At 32.8% G+C, this 19160-nt stretch overlaps 1 protein-coding gene across 3 annotated transcripts; it reads left to right on the top strand.

Annotated features, from left to right (window-relative positions):
* Positions 1–728: 728 nt before the first annotated feature.
* Positions 729–9586, top strand: LOC133790806 (uncharacterized). Of its 3 annotated transcripts, none has more exons than XM_062228582.1 (19): positions 729–885; positions 1349–1458; positions 2307–2465; positions 2677–2742; positions 2868–2957; positions 3133–3438; positions 3614–3711; positions 4208–4243; positions 4364–4484; positions 4626–4862; positions 4993–5088; positions 5196–5261; positions 5477–5515; positions 5593–5727; positions 5906–6267; positions 6544–6637; positions 7150–7341; positions 7570–7693; positions 8989–9586. In XM_062228582.1, exons 2-18 carry the CDS (start codon positions 1360–1362, stop codon positions 7666–7668), a joined length of 2295 nt encoding a protein of 764 aa, XP_062084566.1. In that variant the 5' UTR covers positions 729–885; positions 1349–1359; the 3' UTR covers positions 7669–7693; positions 8989–9586. The 3 variants fall into 3 exon arrangements, with proteins under 3 accessions (XP_062084566.1, XP_062084569.1, XP_062084568.1); XM_062228584.1 differs by having other exon boundaries at positions 754–885; positions 1281–1458; XM_062228585.1 differs by lacking the exons at positions 7570–7693; positions 8989–9586 and having other exon boundaries at positions 6563–6637; positions 7150–7314.
* Positions 9587–19160: the final 9574 nt, after the last annotated feature.

A 19160-nucleotide genomic window follows, 5' to 3' on the forward strand; every position in this document is an offset into this window, starting at 1 on the left:
TTTGAAAACAACATTTTTGTTTTCTTTCTTCATATTCTCCCCATTTCATCACAAGAAACAATTAACCAATCAAATACTTGAAAATACATAATTTTAGTTTCCAATTAAATTCAAATTTCAAACTAATATCTCAAAAATATTATTTTTAAATTGAAAACCAATCAATAATTTAGGTCAACTTTTTTGTTATTTTCATTTTGTTTTTGATAAATTAATTTTAATTGTTTTAAAAAACTAATTCTTTTAATATTATAATTTCTAAAAAAGGTGTCAATATTTAATATGGTAAAGGGAAGATAAAGTCATACTAAGCCCAAATAAAAAGTGTATCTATTTTGTAATTGATTTTGGGTGTGGAGAGAAATTATAATAAGGAGTAATTATAAAAATTGTTAAATTGAGGGGCCATAAATAAATAGGTAAAATAACAATTTTTTTTTATAAATTTTATATCATATCAAATATTACTGCTAAATATTTAGGATTAAAAGCATAAAAATAGGTTTAAAAAAACAGTAGAAGGGAAGCTTTCAACAATAGAAGAGGGGTATTTTGGTAATTGAAAAGAACACCAGATTAAAACGGCTTCCTCGGCCGGCTCACAAGCGTGAGACGCACATCCCACGTAGGCACGTAGACCGGTGGATGAATACAGCAAAATTTCCGTTGCCCTTAGTTTATCTGTTGGTGAATAGACGGTAATACCCCTCTACGAAAACGCAGCGAAAAACGGAGTCAAAGCTTTCGACTCAATAAAATCGAAAACCCACAGAGAAATTTTCACTCTTTTATCTCTCTCTCTAAAATAGCAGCTTGGCAGTAGAGAAGAAGAAAGACGAAACCAGCAGTAAAAGAGTTGGAGTTTTTGCATTACTGATTGATAAGGTTAGGGTTTGTTCTGGTTTCGTTTGTCACTTTCCATCTTGCTCTCTTTGCTTTGATTTTTAATGTTACGTAATTGTTTGGTTGCTTGATCGTTTATTTTGGGGGGTTGAATTTTAGGGAATTTATAGTGATATACGCTTATGTATCGTTTATTTGATGAAACCTTACATTTGATGATCTGATTGGTTAATTATTCGAAGATCGAATGGTTTTTCTCTTGGGTTATTGGTTTTAACGAGGGTTTCGGAAATTTGAAACCTTTGCTGGGTTTTGTGTTTTTTTTTGGTTTTTGGGTTGATTTTAAGTTTGCATCGTTACGTTTGATGCTTACTTGTGTTGTTGTTATTTTTATTTTTATTGTTAATTATTACTGTGTTCTGGATTATTAAATTCAGTTTAAGTAGGTCAATGGATTGTATGGAAATGTGGACTTCATTGTCTGGTCTTTAATGGATTTTTGTAGTGGCTTCTGCGATGCACCGTGTGGGTAGCGCGGGAAACACAACCAATTCCACTCGCCCTCGTAAAGAGAAGAGATTAACATATGTGTTGAGTGATGCCGATGATACAAAGGTGAGCCCCTGTTGTAACTTTATATTGTTTGTTTCAGTCTTGGTGTTTTTATGGTTATAATCGCCCTTTAGAGAATTAGAGCATATGTCACTGTAATCTAATTTAACTTGCCTATTATAAGGTAGCGTTTATAGATGTGTAACAGTCCCTCATATATGTATAGTGAAATTTTCTATGTACTTTTCCATTTGCTGATTGTAATGGTAAAGTGTGGGCGATTTCTATTTTGATGGAAAGTGCAAAAAATTAATCGAGGGAACATTGCTTCACATTAACTTGATATCCTTAGTTCCTGTGACCAAGGAAGGCAGATAACAGTTGTGATATATTCAATCAGTTAGATATCTATTTCGTTTTTGGATAGCATTCTCTTTTCCTTTTATCATCATTAGTCTTTCTCTTTACCATGTTTCTTTACTGATAATGCAAACTCAACTTACAGATTACTTAATTTTTTTTTTTTGAATAAGTACTTTAATGGGGAGATATGTTGTCTATTGGAGTTATTGAGTTTCATATTTGGATATGAATAAGATTACGTTTTTTTTTTACTAAGTACGGTTATGTTACATATTTTTCATTTGAGTTTTTTTACCTCCTATCAACCTCTGGTATTTGTTGAAATCTGGCTGGAGTAATTTACTAAGTAACAACTCTGGACTCATACAAGGGGACCCTTTTTTTTTCCTTGGGCAGCAGCCTGTTGTGAATTTAAATACCTTCATGTGCTTCCCCCTTCTCTTTTAAAGAGGAAAGTATTACATTTTTTTTTGGTTATAAGGGACTGAGAACTTTTGTTTTGTTATGGCATTCACGGTTTTGCATTTGGATTTTTCCTCTATCTGCAGCATTGTGCAGGCATAAATAGTTTGGCTGTGTTGAAGACTACAGTATTTGATGGATGCGATTACCTGTTCACTGGGAGCCGTGATGGAACACTAAAAAGATGGGCACTGGGTGAAGATGCTGCCACCTGCTCTGCTACATTTGAGTCTCATGTGGATTGGGTACCCTTCTCTTGCCTCTACCTAGTTAGCTAACACTGATTAGTTGTCCATGTTAAATATGAGAAAATATATCTTTAGCCAATGTTAAGTTCTTTTCATTTAAAATGAAATGGGATCAGGTTTGGGGAGTGGGTATGGATATCTGCCTCCCCTCTTCTTTGCTTAGATGGTACACATTCCAATACTTACAGAAAAGCTTCTGCTTGTGCAGGTCAATGATTGTGTAATTGCAGGAGACAATACACTTGTGTCTTGTTCTTCAGATACCACCCTCAAGGTTCATAGTTTTGATTTTCTGTTAATATTTTTAATACTGCAAATTTACTTTAGATTGTTGATGAATGTAAGGTTGTTGGTGTTTATTAATTTGTTTTTATGTATCTGTTGTTATTAATGCACCAGACCTGGAATGGCATGTCTGATGGAACTTGTACCAGGACTCTGCGCCAGCACTCTGACTACATCACTTGTCTTGCTTCAGCAGGAAAAAATGTAATTTCTTTGTTGAAATTTCCTCCATATATAGTGATTAGTGCATGGATGAATGGTTCTTGTCAGAAAGATCCTGTCATATAAGTGTCCTATTTTGTATGATAGCATGATATTTCTTGGATCTGTACTTTATAAATGTCATTTTCTGATCCTTGTATAGTGTCATGCATTTTAGAGCAATGTTGTTGCCTCTGGAGGACTTGGAGGGGAGGTGTTTATATGGGATATTGAAGCTGCACTTTCTCCAGTTTCAAGGTCAGGCGAAGCAATGGAAGATGATTCGTCAAATGGTATTAATGGTTCTGGGCACCCACTACCAATTACAAGTTTACGTACAATCAACTCAAGCAACAATATATCTGTCCATTCTACACAATCACATGGATATGTTCCAACAGCAGCTAAAGGCCATAAGGAGTCAGTTTATGCATTGGCAATGAATGATAGTGGCTCACTTCTTGTCTCTGGTGGTACAGAGAAGGTATGTTTTGACATCAGTGGTTGCTTTAGTGTCTTGACAATTACCTAACAAATATTGTGAGCAAAATTGCACTCTACTACCACTGGCGATTTGGTTTGTGCCTAAGTTATTTTAATTGAGTTTATGGATATTCTTAAAATACATTTAATTTTATCCAGTACCTCTTTTGGCCTAGGTTGTACGTGTTTGGGACCCAAGAAGTGGTATAAAGACTATGAAACTTAGAGGACATACAGATAACATCAGGGCTTTGATTCTGGATTCTTCTGGCAGGTTTGTTGTTTTGCTTGTCGCGGTTTTCTGTTAACAATTTTTCCTGAACATTATTATTCCTTTTTGGACAAAAATTTCAGAAAGCATTAGTTTAGCACTTTAACTCATTATGTTAAGTTCACTTATGCGGGTTTTGTTTTTCAAAGCTCTAGAGAACTTTCTTATCCTAAGACATGTGCTATAGTCATAATGAATTAGCGTAATGAACTTGCACAATTAGTGGATATTATTATACACCACACTGTAAATTAAACTTGTACTAATTTCTCTTTTAATTGAATGGCGTCATTTTTTTGTTCTACGAAACCCCTGCCTTTGCAGCAACATTCACATTGCCAACAACTCCACTCATGATTGTATTGCATGCGTATAATGCATGCTATACATCTCTTGCTTAACAGATCAATTAAGCAAATGTATTGCCTTTTTGTTGTTCATCTATAATAAAAAGAAGTTTGTTGATGGTTATTTATTTATTTAAATTTTTTCTTTCCAGATATTGCTTATCAGGATCCTCTGATTCAATGATCAGGTATGTCTTCCCAGCTTCCTAGTAACTGTAGTGATTCCATCTTATATGCAACTGTTTGGGTTATATGAAAAGCACTTGGGTAATTATGTAGTTTGATCACAATTCTATTTTCTCCTGCAGACTATGGGATCTTGGTCAACAGCGATGTGTGCATTCCTATGCCGTGCACACAGATTCTGTTTGGGCACTTGCCAGTACCCCGACTTTTAATCATGTATATAGTGGTGGCAGAGACTTTTCTGTGAGTTCACATTACCTTTCCTTATTGTATAACCTAGCTTTTTTATGCTCTGGCTTATCTTAAATCTTAATCAGTCATTCCTTTTTCTTTAGCTTTGACGCTACTCATCTTTTTTTATGCCCATTCTGTTTGTATCCTCAGTTATACTTGACAGACTTGTCAACGAGAGAGAGTCTTCTACTTTGCACTGGGGAGCAGCCTATCCTGCAATTGGCTTTGCATGACGATAGCATATGGGTTGCTAGCACAGATTCTTCAGTTACTAAGTGGCCTGCTGAAGGACATAACCCTCAAAAAGTTTTTCAAAAAGGTGGCTCATTTTTAGCTGGAAACTTGTCTTTCTCAAGGGCAAGGGTGTCATTAGAAGGATCTAGCCCTGTAAGTACTTGGGAAACCATGTTTTTGTAGATTGGATCTCTTATTGTTGCTGCCTTTGTTGGGTGGTCTGTGAGTTAGGCTCTCTGGTTCTTTTACCGTTGAAGTACTCAATTTTTATCAACACCTACAGGTTCCAGTTTATAAAGAACCAATTCTTACAATTCCTGGAACTCCTGCAATTGTGCAACATGAGATATTGAATAATAGAAGGCATGTCTTGACAAAGGTAACTGAAATAAATTGCGATGATAAATAACCTGTTAAATCTAGTTAGAATGGTTCTGTTTTTAATTGTTAGTATCTGTATATGATATGCTGATGTGATTCTGATAGGATACTGCTGGATCAGTAAAGCTCTGGGAGATTACTAAAGGCATTGTGATTGAGGATTATGGAAAGGTCAAACATGCTCTTTTATTTCTCTCTGTATATAAACATATATGTGGACATATATTTATTAAGTTAATTATCTCATGGAATGATATAATGGTTAAGGTCATGGGGAACAAGGTTAGGGTAGTTTGATGGATTATTACATAGTTGCGTTTCTTCTCTTTTTCATTCTTATGTATAAATGATATGTCAAACTGACACTTTTCTGTCAAAATTCACAGGTTTCTTTTGAAGAGAAAAAAGAAGAGCTGTTTGAGATGGTATATTCTAGTCCCCCTTAGCTTGCTTAAGTTTGGCTATCTTGGTGACTTATATCATGATTTATGTGCTACTTCAGGTAAGCATTCCTGCATGGTTCACTGTGGATACTAGACTTGGAAGTTTGTCTATCCATTTGGATACCCCTCAGTGTTTCTCTGCTGAGATGTATTCAGCAGATTTGAATATTGTGGGAAAGCCCGAGGATGATAAGGTAAATGTGCTCGCAGTGCTCGTAGAATTTTCATACTCTTATTTGTTTCATTTATATGAATATTGTGTGTGTGTGGTGGTGGTTGTCGGTTTTTGCTTACTCTTATGTGTGTCTTTATGTATACATATCACTGCTTTGTAATTGTTCTGTTTCACTAAGCTTTTTTATTCTTTTGAAGGTTAACCTAGCACGAGAAACTCTTAAAGGACTCTTGGCTCATTGGTTAGCCAAAAGAAGACAAAGGTTTGGAAACCAAGCTTCTTCTACCAATGGGGAGTTGGCTGGGAGGGAAATTACTTCAAGAAGTCACGCCCATTCAAGAATTGATGGAGATTCTACTGCTGAAAATGACTCTGCGGTCTATCCTCCTTTTGAATTTTCAATAATATCCACTCCTTCCATTATTACTGAGGGCTCTCAGGGAGGTCCCTGGAGAAAGAAGATTACTGATTTAGAGGGAACTGAAGACGACAAGGAATTGCCGTGGTGGTGTCTGGACTGTGTGTTGAATAATCGCTTACCTCCTAGAGAAAATACCAAGTAACTTTGTTGACTTGGATTCCATTTTATTTTATATGGTTGAACTGCATCAAACACACTTTCTCCACCCCCAAATTTGTTCTCATTCTCTCTCTCTCTCTCTCTCTCACACACACACACACACACACAACATGATAAAATTAAGACTTGAAATTGAATTAGGTGGTGCAACTTTTTGTCTAGATTATTTTCTCCAAAAAAATGTGAGGTAGAAGTTGTATGTTTCTTTTTTGCTAAACAGTTAATAATCTGTAGATGTAATTGGAATATTCACAGGTGTAGTTTTTATCTTCAGCCTTGCGAAGGTTCAACTGTTCAGATCCTCACACAAGGAAAATTGAGTGCCCCTCGGATATTGAGAATTCATAAAGTAGGTTCTTATTTTTCATGGTAGATGTAATTTGCAAAATGCAAATGCTTTTTTGAATTAGAAGATGGCATGTTATGACTAGAAGATGGGTTTGAAAATTATCAAAAGCATTGGGGTGGGTATCAATAAGAAAAATATTGCCGCATTTTATCTGAAGTTTTTTTTTTCCGTATTTTCTAAATTTAACTATTGTAGCCATCAAGTCTTACTGTACCATTCTTGAAAATAGATGTATGTACATGGTGACAAATAGAACCGTTAAGATTATTGGTAGGACATGAAAATGCTGCACACATGGACATGAAAAGCTATTTAAAAATCCATTATAAAGTTGGCACATGCTCTGTTGAAGCTTGAAGAAAAAACTTGCACTCTTTTGCTTGTTATTCTGTATGTTGATGTTGGTGATGTGCATCTTTCTCATGGTTTATCTTGAATGTTATGAGTGACCGAGTTTGGTAGTTTTCTTTTTCTTTTATATAATAACTGAGCTTGATGTTTTCACTACATAGGTAATCAATTATGTTATTGAAAAGATGGTTCTTGACAAGCCATTGGATAGTTTAAATTCGGATGCAACATTTCCTCCTGGTCTTGCTGGAGGGCCGTTGCAACCTTCAGCAGTTGGTGATGGATCTTTTCGTACTGGAATGAAACCCTGGCAAAAGCTTAAGCCCTCTATAGAGATTCTCTGCAACAATCAGGCAAGTGCATATGCATTTTATATTCATTCTTGTTGGCAAAAATTGATGTTCTATTTTATAATGCTGACATGTCTTGTACAATTAGAACCATTAAACTAATGGTGGTAACAACAATAAGTAGCACAATATTGATGTTTGACAAATGGTGGATTCTCATCTTGAACCATTACCTATTTTTATCTTTGGAACAGTTGTATGGCTTACTTCCTCCTTTCTTGTTCCTCCCAGGTTTTGTCGCCAGATATGAGCTTAGCTACAGTGCGTGCTTATATATGGAAGAAATCTGATGATCTGGTTTTAAATTACAAGGTATTACAAGGAAGGTGATTCTGCACGACCATGGAGGTGACTGGTGAGGTTTTTTTTTTTTCTTTTCCCTCGCCTTGTCTTATGAGCTCTAGTATTATTTTTTAGAATAAATAGTATTTTTGCTCCTCGAACTATGACTACTGTATGATTGTGCTCCCTGAATGATTTCTCCGAATTATGATTTCTCCGAACTATGCACGTTACTGAAATATGGAAGTTCGGTTAGATTTCGTCCTAAGTGGCTAACAGATTGATGATGTAGCATTTTGTCTCTTGATGTGGCAGTGCCATGTATAGAATAATAAAAATTTTGCCCCTCAACTTTGACCACTACCAAATTGTGCTATTTTTATTAAGACTAATTTTTTTTTTCTTTTTAAAAATGATAATTAAATCTTTAAAAATTAAAAAAATCATTTTAAAAAATTAAGAAAATAAACAATACTAAAAGCTTTAAATTAATTAAATAAAATTCAAATACTCAAAATTAAAAATCTAATTAATAGCAATTAACATTTTTTTTACTTTTTTATTTCTTTTACAATATAAAATAAATATATTTTAATATAAAAATTAAAAACTAAATTTTAAAACAAAGTTTTTTTTCCCTTTTGACCTCTTTCTTTTAAATTAAAATTTTTATTTATTTATTTATTTAAGTCTATCGTCTACTTATTTAATTGAAAAAAAAAATTTAGTATTTATTTTAAATGTCCATTCTAAAATAGTTTTGATTAATATTGTAAAAGATAAAGTAAAAAATAGTTATTTGTTGATAATTAAATTTTTTTATTAATTAAGGATTTAATTATTATTTTTAAGGTAAAAATATATATTTTTTATAAAAAATGTATAATTTGGTAGTGGTCAAAGTTCGGGGGAAAATTGATAATTATTCTACACATGGTATTGACACATCAACAGACTGCGTCATCAATCCGTTAACTACATAAGGCGAAATCTAACAGGAGTTTTATATTTTTAGTAACGTGCATAGTTCGGGGAAATTTTTAACATCGTGAATTATTCAAGGAGCACAATCCTACAGTGGTCATAGTTGGGGGACAAAAATGCTATTTATTCTATTTTTTATACTATTATTATTACAATGTCAGCAGCTGGAAAGAAAACATGCATAGGTAAGATGGTCTGTTTGGTTTTGTAGAGTGAAGTTTTCTCTTCTTTTTAGTCACCTCTTCTGTGGGGTGGGGTGGGGTGCATAAATTATTTTCACCCATTTTGTTTCTTTTTCTTTCCCCTGATGAGATTCTCGACAGGCTTATAAAATCTTTACTAGACTGTGATTGCAAGCCAATTTTGTCTGATTGATATTTGCAGGTGTGATAATGTTGTAAAGTTCCGGGAAATATTGAATTTTTTTCCTTCTTCTGAGGATGATGTCTCTCTCTGGACGCTGGTAATGAGAAATACATGGGATCAAGTAAAATTTTAAACAAAGTACAATTCTAGTTCATCCTCCCTCCTTCAATATGTGCCGAGAAAAGCTCCTCTATAGCGTTTTCCTATTTGAGGCATTTGGCGGACAATGGAAAGTGGGTATTGGTGGATATTCTGCGTTGTGGGAAGAATATAAAGGTTTTTTCTTTTTTGACTTGTGGATGAGAATTGACAGAAAAGGGCTTTGGAAATTCCCTTAGAGCCAAATTAGAAGTATGATGATGAAAATGAAAAAAAGAAAAAAAAAGCACTGTAGGGTTTATGTTTGTGGGTTGGGTTTACAATACATGCATAGCTATAGGGTTCTCTTCTCTATTGTGAAGGTGAGATTTTTATTTAATTAATATATTTTTAGAAATAAGACAAAGATCCCATTTCTGTTAAGTTGGTGGAATTCATTCTCCATTTACATTCCTACCATCTAAAACTTTCTCGTGCTAAGCTTATAGTAAATAACAATTTTTATTATTTTTTTTAATTTTTAACACCCATATTTTAACGCAATGTAACATCACTAAAAATAAAATTCTATTGACCCAGTCGACAAGCTCAATTGAATTCTACTCTACTACTGATTGTGACTTTTTGTCAATGGAAATCTTAGAACATTTTGGGCGTTTTGCCTTTATATAATTATAATTTTTTATTACAGTGTCACATCATGTCAAATATGAATCCAAATTGTGAATTATTGTGTTTCTCAAGAAACTACTCGATGCGTTAAAAGAAAAGCATTTTGGGTCAATTCTTTCTCTTTTTCCTTTGCGTCAATTCATTTTCAGATGCGTATATGGTCTGGCTTTTGTTATTGATTTTGATTTTAATGTATACTTTCTTAGGAAATAAAGAAAGAGTGTTTATATTATTCTGTTTCTATTCTGATTTTATATACAGTTTTCTATTTGTAGATATTGCTCGAGTTACAGAGACGTAAGGATCGTTTTTATGTAGTGTTAATCCAAGTGTTAGTTTTCTTGATAAAAAAAAGTTGACTAATTGGTGCCGCATGCTATAAGTCATCATGTGATAACAATGGCCTGATTTTCCATTGTCGTTAAACTATACTATATTAGACTGTAAGTTATAATATTGCAAACAATATTAAATGAGGACAGTTCACCGACTATCACTTTTTTCTTCTTTAAAATCTATTTCTTTCTAGAAAAGAGAAGAACTTGCAATTCAACTTCTCTTTGAATTCACTTATGGAGAGCACCATACATATTGGACACCATATCAATAGTGTTAGATTATTATGGTGCTGAATATTATATTGAATTAGAAAATGTAAAATCTGCAGTAATAGAAAACCACTTGGGGGTCATTTGGTATGTAGAGTTCAAAATTTTCACTTTGCTGGGAAAGTTGAGCAAGGTCATCTGATTGTCTGGGAAACTACATTACTGTGTTTGGTTGTGTACTGAAATCATGTCCTGATTTATGGGAATATTAGTTTTCTGTGCTTGGTTTGTGCACTGGAATGTTACCTTGATTTTTAATGATATTTGCTTTTTTTATGTTTTGTTAGACAAAATAATTAAATTTATAAAATTTGTACAAAATTAATAATAAATATAATAGTAAGATTAAATTTTATTTTTACAATATTATAAAATACATTATTTAATCTAATGATAATAGATATAATAGATATAATAGTAAGAATGGCAAATGGGAGAAAGAAAACTCCACACCACTATAAATATGAGTATATATATATATGTATATATATAGTCTTAACATTTTGTATTTCTTGAAAAAAAATCACAGGTCTCCAGACAAAAAAATCAAACATATACCATATATATATATATATATATTCTCTACAAATTTCACAGAGTTAGAAAGAAAAAAAAAAGAAATCAACTCACCTAAATATGCTGATTTTTTTTTTAAATCAACCTGATCTTGAGGAATTGAAGCCTAAGGAATAGAAACCACAAATGCTGTTGAGCAAAAAAAAGATGAGAATTTTTTTTTTTAAAACAGATGGAATCGTTGATGAAGAAGAAAAAAAAGTTCTCACCTTTGAAAATGTGATGAGAGAAGGAGAAATAGAGAATTGGATTCCTAAGCATTTAAAACTCACTCTTCGTAATGTTTTTACTTTACCCTATAAAAGAAAGACCAGAGTTTACTTTCCCAATTTTAAAAAATCTAAAAAGTATACCAAACAAAATATTGTTAACCACTTTACCATTCTCACTCACCTAAACTAGTATAACAAACAGGCTCTTAATATATACATAACAAAAAGGAACCCATATGAAACACATGAAAGTGAACCAAAATCCTAAATTTAACATAAATAGAAAATAATTGATTGTCGTAATTGTTTTTATTCTCTTGGCATCAGGTTTTTCTTTTGTTTTTAATATTTGTTGTTATGGTCAATATCAATAATGAATGCGGATTTCTTTGTGGAATTTTTAACAATTGTTTTTTTTTTTTTTTTGGGACTTGAGTTTGAGTTTTGTTTTTTCTATTTCCACATTTGTTAATAATTAGATAGAACCTAATTATAAAAGTCAAGTTTGATAAGGTTTTTACTTTTGTTTGTATCAAGTAAAAACTTTAACTTTTTTTTTGTTGGATAGTTGTAATATGAATATTTTCTTAATGGAAATTTCTTTTAAAATGTTTCGATAATCAATCATATTTTTGTATGAGTAATTATAAAAATTATTCTAATTTAAAAAATAATTTTTCAAAAAAATCTTATGAAAAAAGCTAAAGACCTTAACTTATATTTTGAATTAAAAAAAAATATTTTTAATTTTTTAAACCCATCCTACACATTCAATCAAAGTTGTTATTAAGAAAGCTCGTGTAGTACTTGCCCCTATTTTTAAAGGGGCTTATACACTGTGGGATATGCCCAGAAGGAGCTGCTAGAGTAGGTTGCTTGAGAAGGTTGTTAGGGTAATCGAATCCCCAACAATTATTCTGTTGTTGTCGGAATAAGCGTTGTTAGGAGCTAAGTGTGTACTCTATTGGTCATAGTTTCCTGCTGTTGTGACCAGTGCTCGTTTGCACACTAGTGAACCAACCCAACAAACAAGGAAATAATGCTTCTCAGGGCATCTGGCCCAAATACTTTCAAAAGTAATTTTTTTTAATAAGCTTAGCCAAATGAGCTCAAAGACTTGTTGTATGGGAATAATTTTTACTGATCTCATAATATTTAATTTACTTTTTCGTTTTAGCTTTTATTTGTGTCAGATTTTTGCCTTGAAGACAGATGTGATTTTAAAAAATAATTGTTGATTTTTTTAAGAGCTTAATTTGTTGAGGTTTAATATTTATAAAATGATAATTATATATGTGCTTGATAATAGTTTCAAAGGTATATATCAATTTGTCTTCTATGTTTTATAAAAGTATTTGACTGGACCTGTGTTTTGTTAAATGACAATCCAGATATTGAGCTTTATAAAATAGTAACCTGAGCTCGAATTTGGTCAAATTATTTTTCAATATGACTAAAATACCCTCAATTATTATTGAATATTTAATTTTAAATTATTATAATTAATTTTAAATATTAAAAATTAAAAATTGTGATACTTAATTTTACAAAAATTAAAATTAATAAATAAAAAAATGATTGACTAAATTAAACTATGTTGTTCAAGAACAAAAAAATCAATAACATTTCGAGAGCAAAAATCAAAGTAGGAATAAAAAATATTAAACAAGTCATAAATTAAAAAGAAAAAATTCAAGAATGTAACGCCCTGGTTACTCCAAGACCGTTACTGTGAGCTTTAAACTGTGCTTAACTCACTAAACGAGTCATTTGTTTATAAACTTGCATCTAGGTGTTATTAATAGACTAAGGTGAAAAATGTCTATCAAAAGGAAATGATATATTTTATTTAAAACATAAAACTGTACTTGGGCCCATAAAAGCATTTATAAGTTATTTACAAACCAAAATGATCATTACAGTATAAAAAATTACAACACGCCGATCTAAGCGGCAAAATATACAGTTAACCCTAGTTCCTCTGAGATACACATTGGTCGTGGTGGTCAAGCGGCCGCATATGTACACATCGCCACCTAAGCTCTCCACACAAGGCTTGGTGAGCTTCTCTTTCCCTTTATCTGCACCACATAACACTCGTGAGCCAAGGTTCAGCAAGAAAACTCATTATTGCATGTATTCAATATCATTTGATGATTATGATAATCATACTGGGCTTGTAGCCCTAATAAGATAATATCAAGATTCTAATAATTATGTTGGGGCGTGTAGCCCTAATCAGATGGACATTCTAATAATCATGCTGGGGCGTGTAGCCCTAATCAGATGGTATCAAGATTCTAATAATCATGCTGGGGCGTGTAAGTGAGTGATGAGTGAGTCACGAACTTGGGCTCCGCACCCTTAGCCATGTGACGATGCAGTCACCTGGGCCTTCTGGCCTTGACTCTAAGTAACTAGCCTTTAGACTAGACAAGCGCTTTTGTTTTCATCGAACTTAAGGTCGATCAAGCATTTCATGCTTACAACGATAATGCTTATCTCAATTAGATCTAATATTTTCGACTTGCGTTAAACACGCTAATATCGTTATTGACTCATAAGCTAATACCATACGACCAGTGCTCAGTACTACTGCTGAACTTGACTAATGAGTCACAACTTCACAATCAATATTGACACCATTGCCGATTTTGACTAATAAGTCAATACCATTCACAGATAAGCAAGATTGCTAAGCATTTAATATGCAATCAAACACGCTAATATTTTCGGCTTGCGTTAAACACGCTAATATCGTTATTGACTCATAAGCTAATACCATACGACCAGTGCTCAGTACTACTGCTGAACTTGACTAATGAGTCACAACTTCACAATCAATACTGACACCATTGCCGATTCTGACTAATAAGTCAATACCATTCACAGATAAGCAAGATTGCTAAGCATTTAATATGCAATCAAAGTCCACATATAGAGCACTCAACATGCTTCATTAAAGACCATGCATGTCACATACTGGGTGCAGTTTTCTTACCCTTGGTTCGAGCGTGAAATAATAAAAGAACGACCCTTGAGAACGATCGATCCTTTGATCCCTTAGCGGTCACCTAGTCATAACCAAATATGAAAATCCATCAATAAAATCAACAATAAAAGATTCTTGACCTAAACCTCACTTCCGGGACCTCAAATCGTACTCAGACGATTAATAGATTCGATCCTAAGCCTTAGGAATTGAAACCCCGAGCCAAAAACCCTCAAAAGTGCCCAAAATAATACCCTGGAAAAATAGGGTAGCGCTACAGCGCTGCCCCCCTGGCGCCTAGGCGCTACAAGCAGGGCTGACTTGCCCTCGACAGCGCTGTAGTGCCCTCCCTTGGGCGCTGTAGCACTAGAACCAGGGTGATTCAGCCCTGGTTTTTCCCCTTCGACTTATCCACTTTCCAATCTTCAAAAACTGATTCCAAACCTCAATCAAACTCACAAATGAACCCAAATACCCATTCTACAAATCCTAGGCATCATAACCCAATCAATCTTTGCCAAAAACTTCCTTGAATTCTCAACTATCAAATCCAAGAATCCCAACAGAAAATCAATGAAAAACAGAGTAAAAACCAGAGTTTCCATGGCTAGAATCTTACCTCAAGCTTAAGATGGAACCCTCTTCAATGGTAGAACAAAATCTTTTAACCCTCAAGGCTTACTTCCCTAGCTTGAATCCTCAATTGGAACTTCAAAAATTCAAAGGAAGAAGGAGAAATGATGATCGAGAGAAGAATAAGTAACGTGCTCTGTTTTTCTTAAGCTTTCTACAACTTTCTAGTTGATATATAACCCTTGGTCAAATGACCATAATACCCCTAGGTCATTAAATTCCCTCTTAATGCTAACAAGGGTAAAACCGTTATTTCCCACCTATTTCGTTAATTATAATTAACGTCCTCAAATTCTTGTTATTCCTGATATTCTCAAATGCTAATAAATCATATCCCATTACCCTTTAGTTCCCGGTAATGCACTAATAGATGGAGCAATATGTATGAACGGAGGAATAAAGAGAATTTTATTCTCAAATCGGAATTTGCAATAGATACAAACGGAAAGGGGGTGATAAATTCCACTTAGACTTAGGGAGTTTTGTATAGAATAGCAATCAAAACAAAAAGTGATTCAATTTCTACCATTATTATGATATTCCGTATTCCAAATTCCAATTGAATACCAAAAATGTATTCAGGATTTGATCTGTTCAATGAGATAAAGACATAATAATCAGAAACAACATAGGATTTCTTTTTTTAGCACTCATCAAATTACTCCGAGACTCACCCCGAGCCTCGAAATTGACTCCATTATGACCAAACCGCTAACTAGTATTCAAAGATCGTCTCATGCCGAATAGCTCAAACAAATCCACATAATAATGTGGCCTCATCAATAATCACCAACATGCATGAAAATATACAAATATGCCCTCAACGGGCCAAATTACCAAAATGCCCTTATAATGAAATAGACCCACATGCATGCATTTATCATCATATAATAATATAATTCACATAACACATACATATAGTCATTTAATGACATAATAAATCAATTATGGCCCTCCCGACCTACTAATCCAACCATTAAACCTCATTAGGGATTTTGGGGCATTACAAAGAACATGTATAATGTAAATATAGATTTATCAAATACAAACCCATTAATCTCAATAATCATAAATCTGATTATGCTTGAGCATTAAGTCTAAAATCTAAATATAGTTTGTCAAATACAAATTCATTAATCTCAACAACATCCCATATTTGCCTTCACTTGTGCTTGAAGGTCGACAACATCCCGAATCTGCCTTCACTCGTGCTTGAAGGTCAATGACATCCAAAGCCTAGAAGGTTTGCCAAGATCTACCGCACGCTTGCCCAGGTCTGGAAGTGTCTGCGTTTGCCTAAATCTGTTTGTCGTCTAGCCCAAGTGGACAACGAGAGAGTGTCAAAGATAGATATAAAGAAGAACAAATCATTTGCCTTCATCGTACATTGTTACGAGAGCTCCGGCGCGCCTCCCAAATCTCTGACCTAGTTGACTACACCGCGCGCTAAGCCACCTCGCCTCCCGCTAAGTGTGCTCTAGATCGAAGTTGTCCTTTCTGCCCAACTCTTGATTCGACCAGTCGAAGCCCCAACCACCAGTGGCGGAGGGAGGTGGGGGCATGTGCCCCCACTCAATTTTTATAATTTTTTTTTAAAGTGGGATTTGAACTCACCCCGAAACATATACACAAATTATAGTGAGGTCAAATAAACAATTTTGTCTACTTTGCATATAAGTTAAAAAAAATATATTATATACATGTACAATATATATATATATATATAAGTATTTTGGTTTTTGGTATATAAACAAAAACTTTGATCAACCAATATTATTATATGTTGGTATAAAGTTGAATTATGAGACCGTTCAAAATTAAAAATATCTCACCTAATTTTGTGGTTTCTTCTTATTTAATGCTTCTTCTTTTTTAATGTTTATTTACATTTACTTTCTAATGACTTATTTTTTTTAGGAAATAATTATAATCCTATTTAAATTTATATATTCTTTTTTTGGAAATTTTGAATTATTTATGGTGTCGAAATTACAGTTCAAATATTTTGTTGCACTTGTGTATAAAAAAAACAAACGCATGTATTAACATAAATGTTTGAACCCTGTTTTCGGTACCTTAAATTATTTATAATTTCCCGAAAATTTGTGTGATGTGCATGTGTATAACTACAATGTATACAATCATATAAAAACAATTAAGATTCTAACTATCTACTACTAAAAATACAAATGGTATATCAGTAGCCCCTTCTAGAGGGGAATTTCTCAATATTTTTTATAACAGTAATTATTTTTTTGCCCCTATTGTACTGGCTCCGCCACTGCCAACCACCATAGTTTCAGCCAAATCTGAAGAAGAATAAGAAGGAAGATAGATGTAATTGTTAGAGATTTTTGGGTTTTGGGTTTTAATTTTTTTTTTTTTTTTAGTTTTAAGGTTTATCATTTAATTTTTGGTTTTAAGTGTAGGATTTTGATTTTTGGTTTTTAACTGTATATTTTTTATTTTTTAATTAAATAATATATATTTTTACTTATCTAATTAATTCAACAATTAAAAAATATGAGGATGTTTTAGTTATATTTAATTTATTTCGAGTGAAATTAGGTTCAAAATACTATTTTATTCTATTTTACAAAATACAAGATCTAAAATCAATTTAACAATATAAATAGTTAAAACTTTTGCATAATATATTGACCAAAACAATATTTATTAGTTTGAATAATTTAATATGTATTTTAACGGTCAATATGCCAACCCCTTTGAAAAAAATTGTTGCATTCTCAAAACAAAACATTTGATTATAGAAATATAGTGTGGTTATGCTTTTGCTATAATAATAATATTTTATTTTATTGTAAGTATTGGAGTGCCTAATATAATGGTCTCTCTCACTCTTTAATATTAGTATTTTTTAAAAAAAAATTTAAATTAGTTCATTATTTAAGGGGATCCCAAACATGTGGTGTTATTTTATTATGAGTGAATAATTAAAGATGGAGAAATACAAAACCGGGAAAAGAGATCCAAAATAACTTCTTTCTTTTCGTTTCTGAAAAGAAAATAATGCGACATTAGATGTAGATTCCACGGTGGTGTGAATTCTCCCGAATTATATGAAATAATGATAGTGACAATCCAATCTCCCACCGGGATACGTCTTTAAATCCAAATTAAATATATATAATATATATATATATATATTATATAAATGGATGCAGATCTCACATGTGTGTATGTGTATGTGTGGCCCAATCATACTCAGAAGCCAGAAAAGTCAGGTTTAAGCACGTTGCTAGCCGCTAGTTAATTACTAGTAGTAACTATTAGGGGTGTTCTTTTATTGGGTTATTCCTGTAATAATATATTTTAATCAACTTAGTATAAAATTTGGGTTGCACAAATTCAATTCTAATCTGTCTAATAAAAATAATTTAACTCATCCAATGTTTTAGGTGTTTTGATCGGATTAACCAGATAAAACCAATTTTAATATTTTTAAATGTTCAAATAATTATATTCAATAAACTAAAAATATAGTATACATCTTCCAAACTTAGAAATATTATTCGAAATTGAAACTTTAAAACATTATTATAAATTTATTGTTAAGAATTTAAAAACAGTATTTAATATTACATATAATATAGGTAATGAGTCAACTCCATTTACCTAAAGGAGCAGAGTTTCTGGTCTTTATCAGTGAAACAGGATATGTGCTGGTATTTTAAGAAGCTGTTGAAGCTTAGAGAGATTGTAGATATGGATAAGCTCCACCAAGCAGGGAGATGAGGTAAATTTTATGTGAAAAAATTCTACAACTCTTTACTGTCTGTTGATAAAGTAGAATATGCTCATACGGTTTGGCACAAGTTAATTGTTCCAAAGCACAGATTTATATTTTGACAGGCTATTAATAACCAGTTATTAACTAGAGATCATTTGGGTAAAATCATGCCAATCCTTTCTAGTTGCTGTCCTGTTTGTGAGATTGATGATGAGACACACAACCACCTTTTTATGGACTGCATATTTACTAGAAAGGTGTTTGGGGAGATTGAAAACTAGTTGGGGTGTTATTTTTGGCCGAGGAACTTTACTGAACTACAGGAATGGTGCTCGAAGAATCTCCACGATCTGAGGCAGCTGGTGATTAATGCTGTTCTGGCAGCTACAATCTATATGTTGTGGAAGAATATGAATAGGTGTATTTTTGATTGTATGAGTAGCACTGTTATGGCTATTAGTAGAGAGATTAAAAACATTGTCAGGATTAGAGTGTTGGGTAGTAACAACACTAGAGTTAAAAGGGGGGATCATTATGTATTGAATCTCATTGAAAGCTGGTAGTTCTTTTTGAGCCGCTGCTGTTGCAGCTGGCTTTTTGCTTTGTATTCTTTGTTCGGTTTTTGAATTGTTCCTTTTGTTCAAAAA

Source organism: Humulus lupulus, chromosome 7, assembly GCF_963169125.1.
Source record: "Humulus lupulus chromosome 7, drHumLupu1.1, whole genome shotgun sequence".
Classification (NCBI taxonomy): Eukaryota; Viridiplantae; Streptophyta; class Magnoliopsida; order Rosales; family Cannabaceae; genus Humulus; species Humulus lupulus.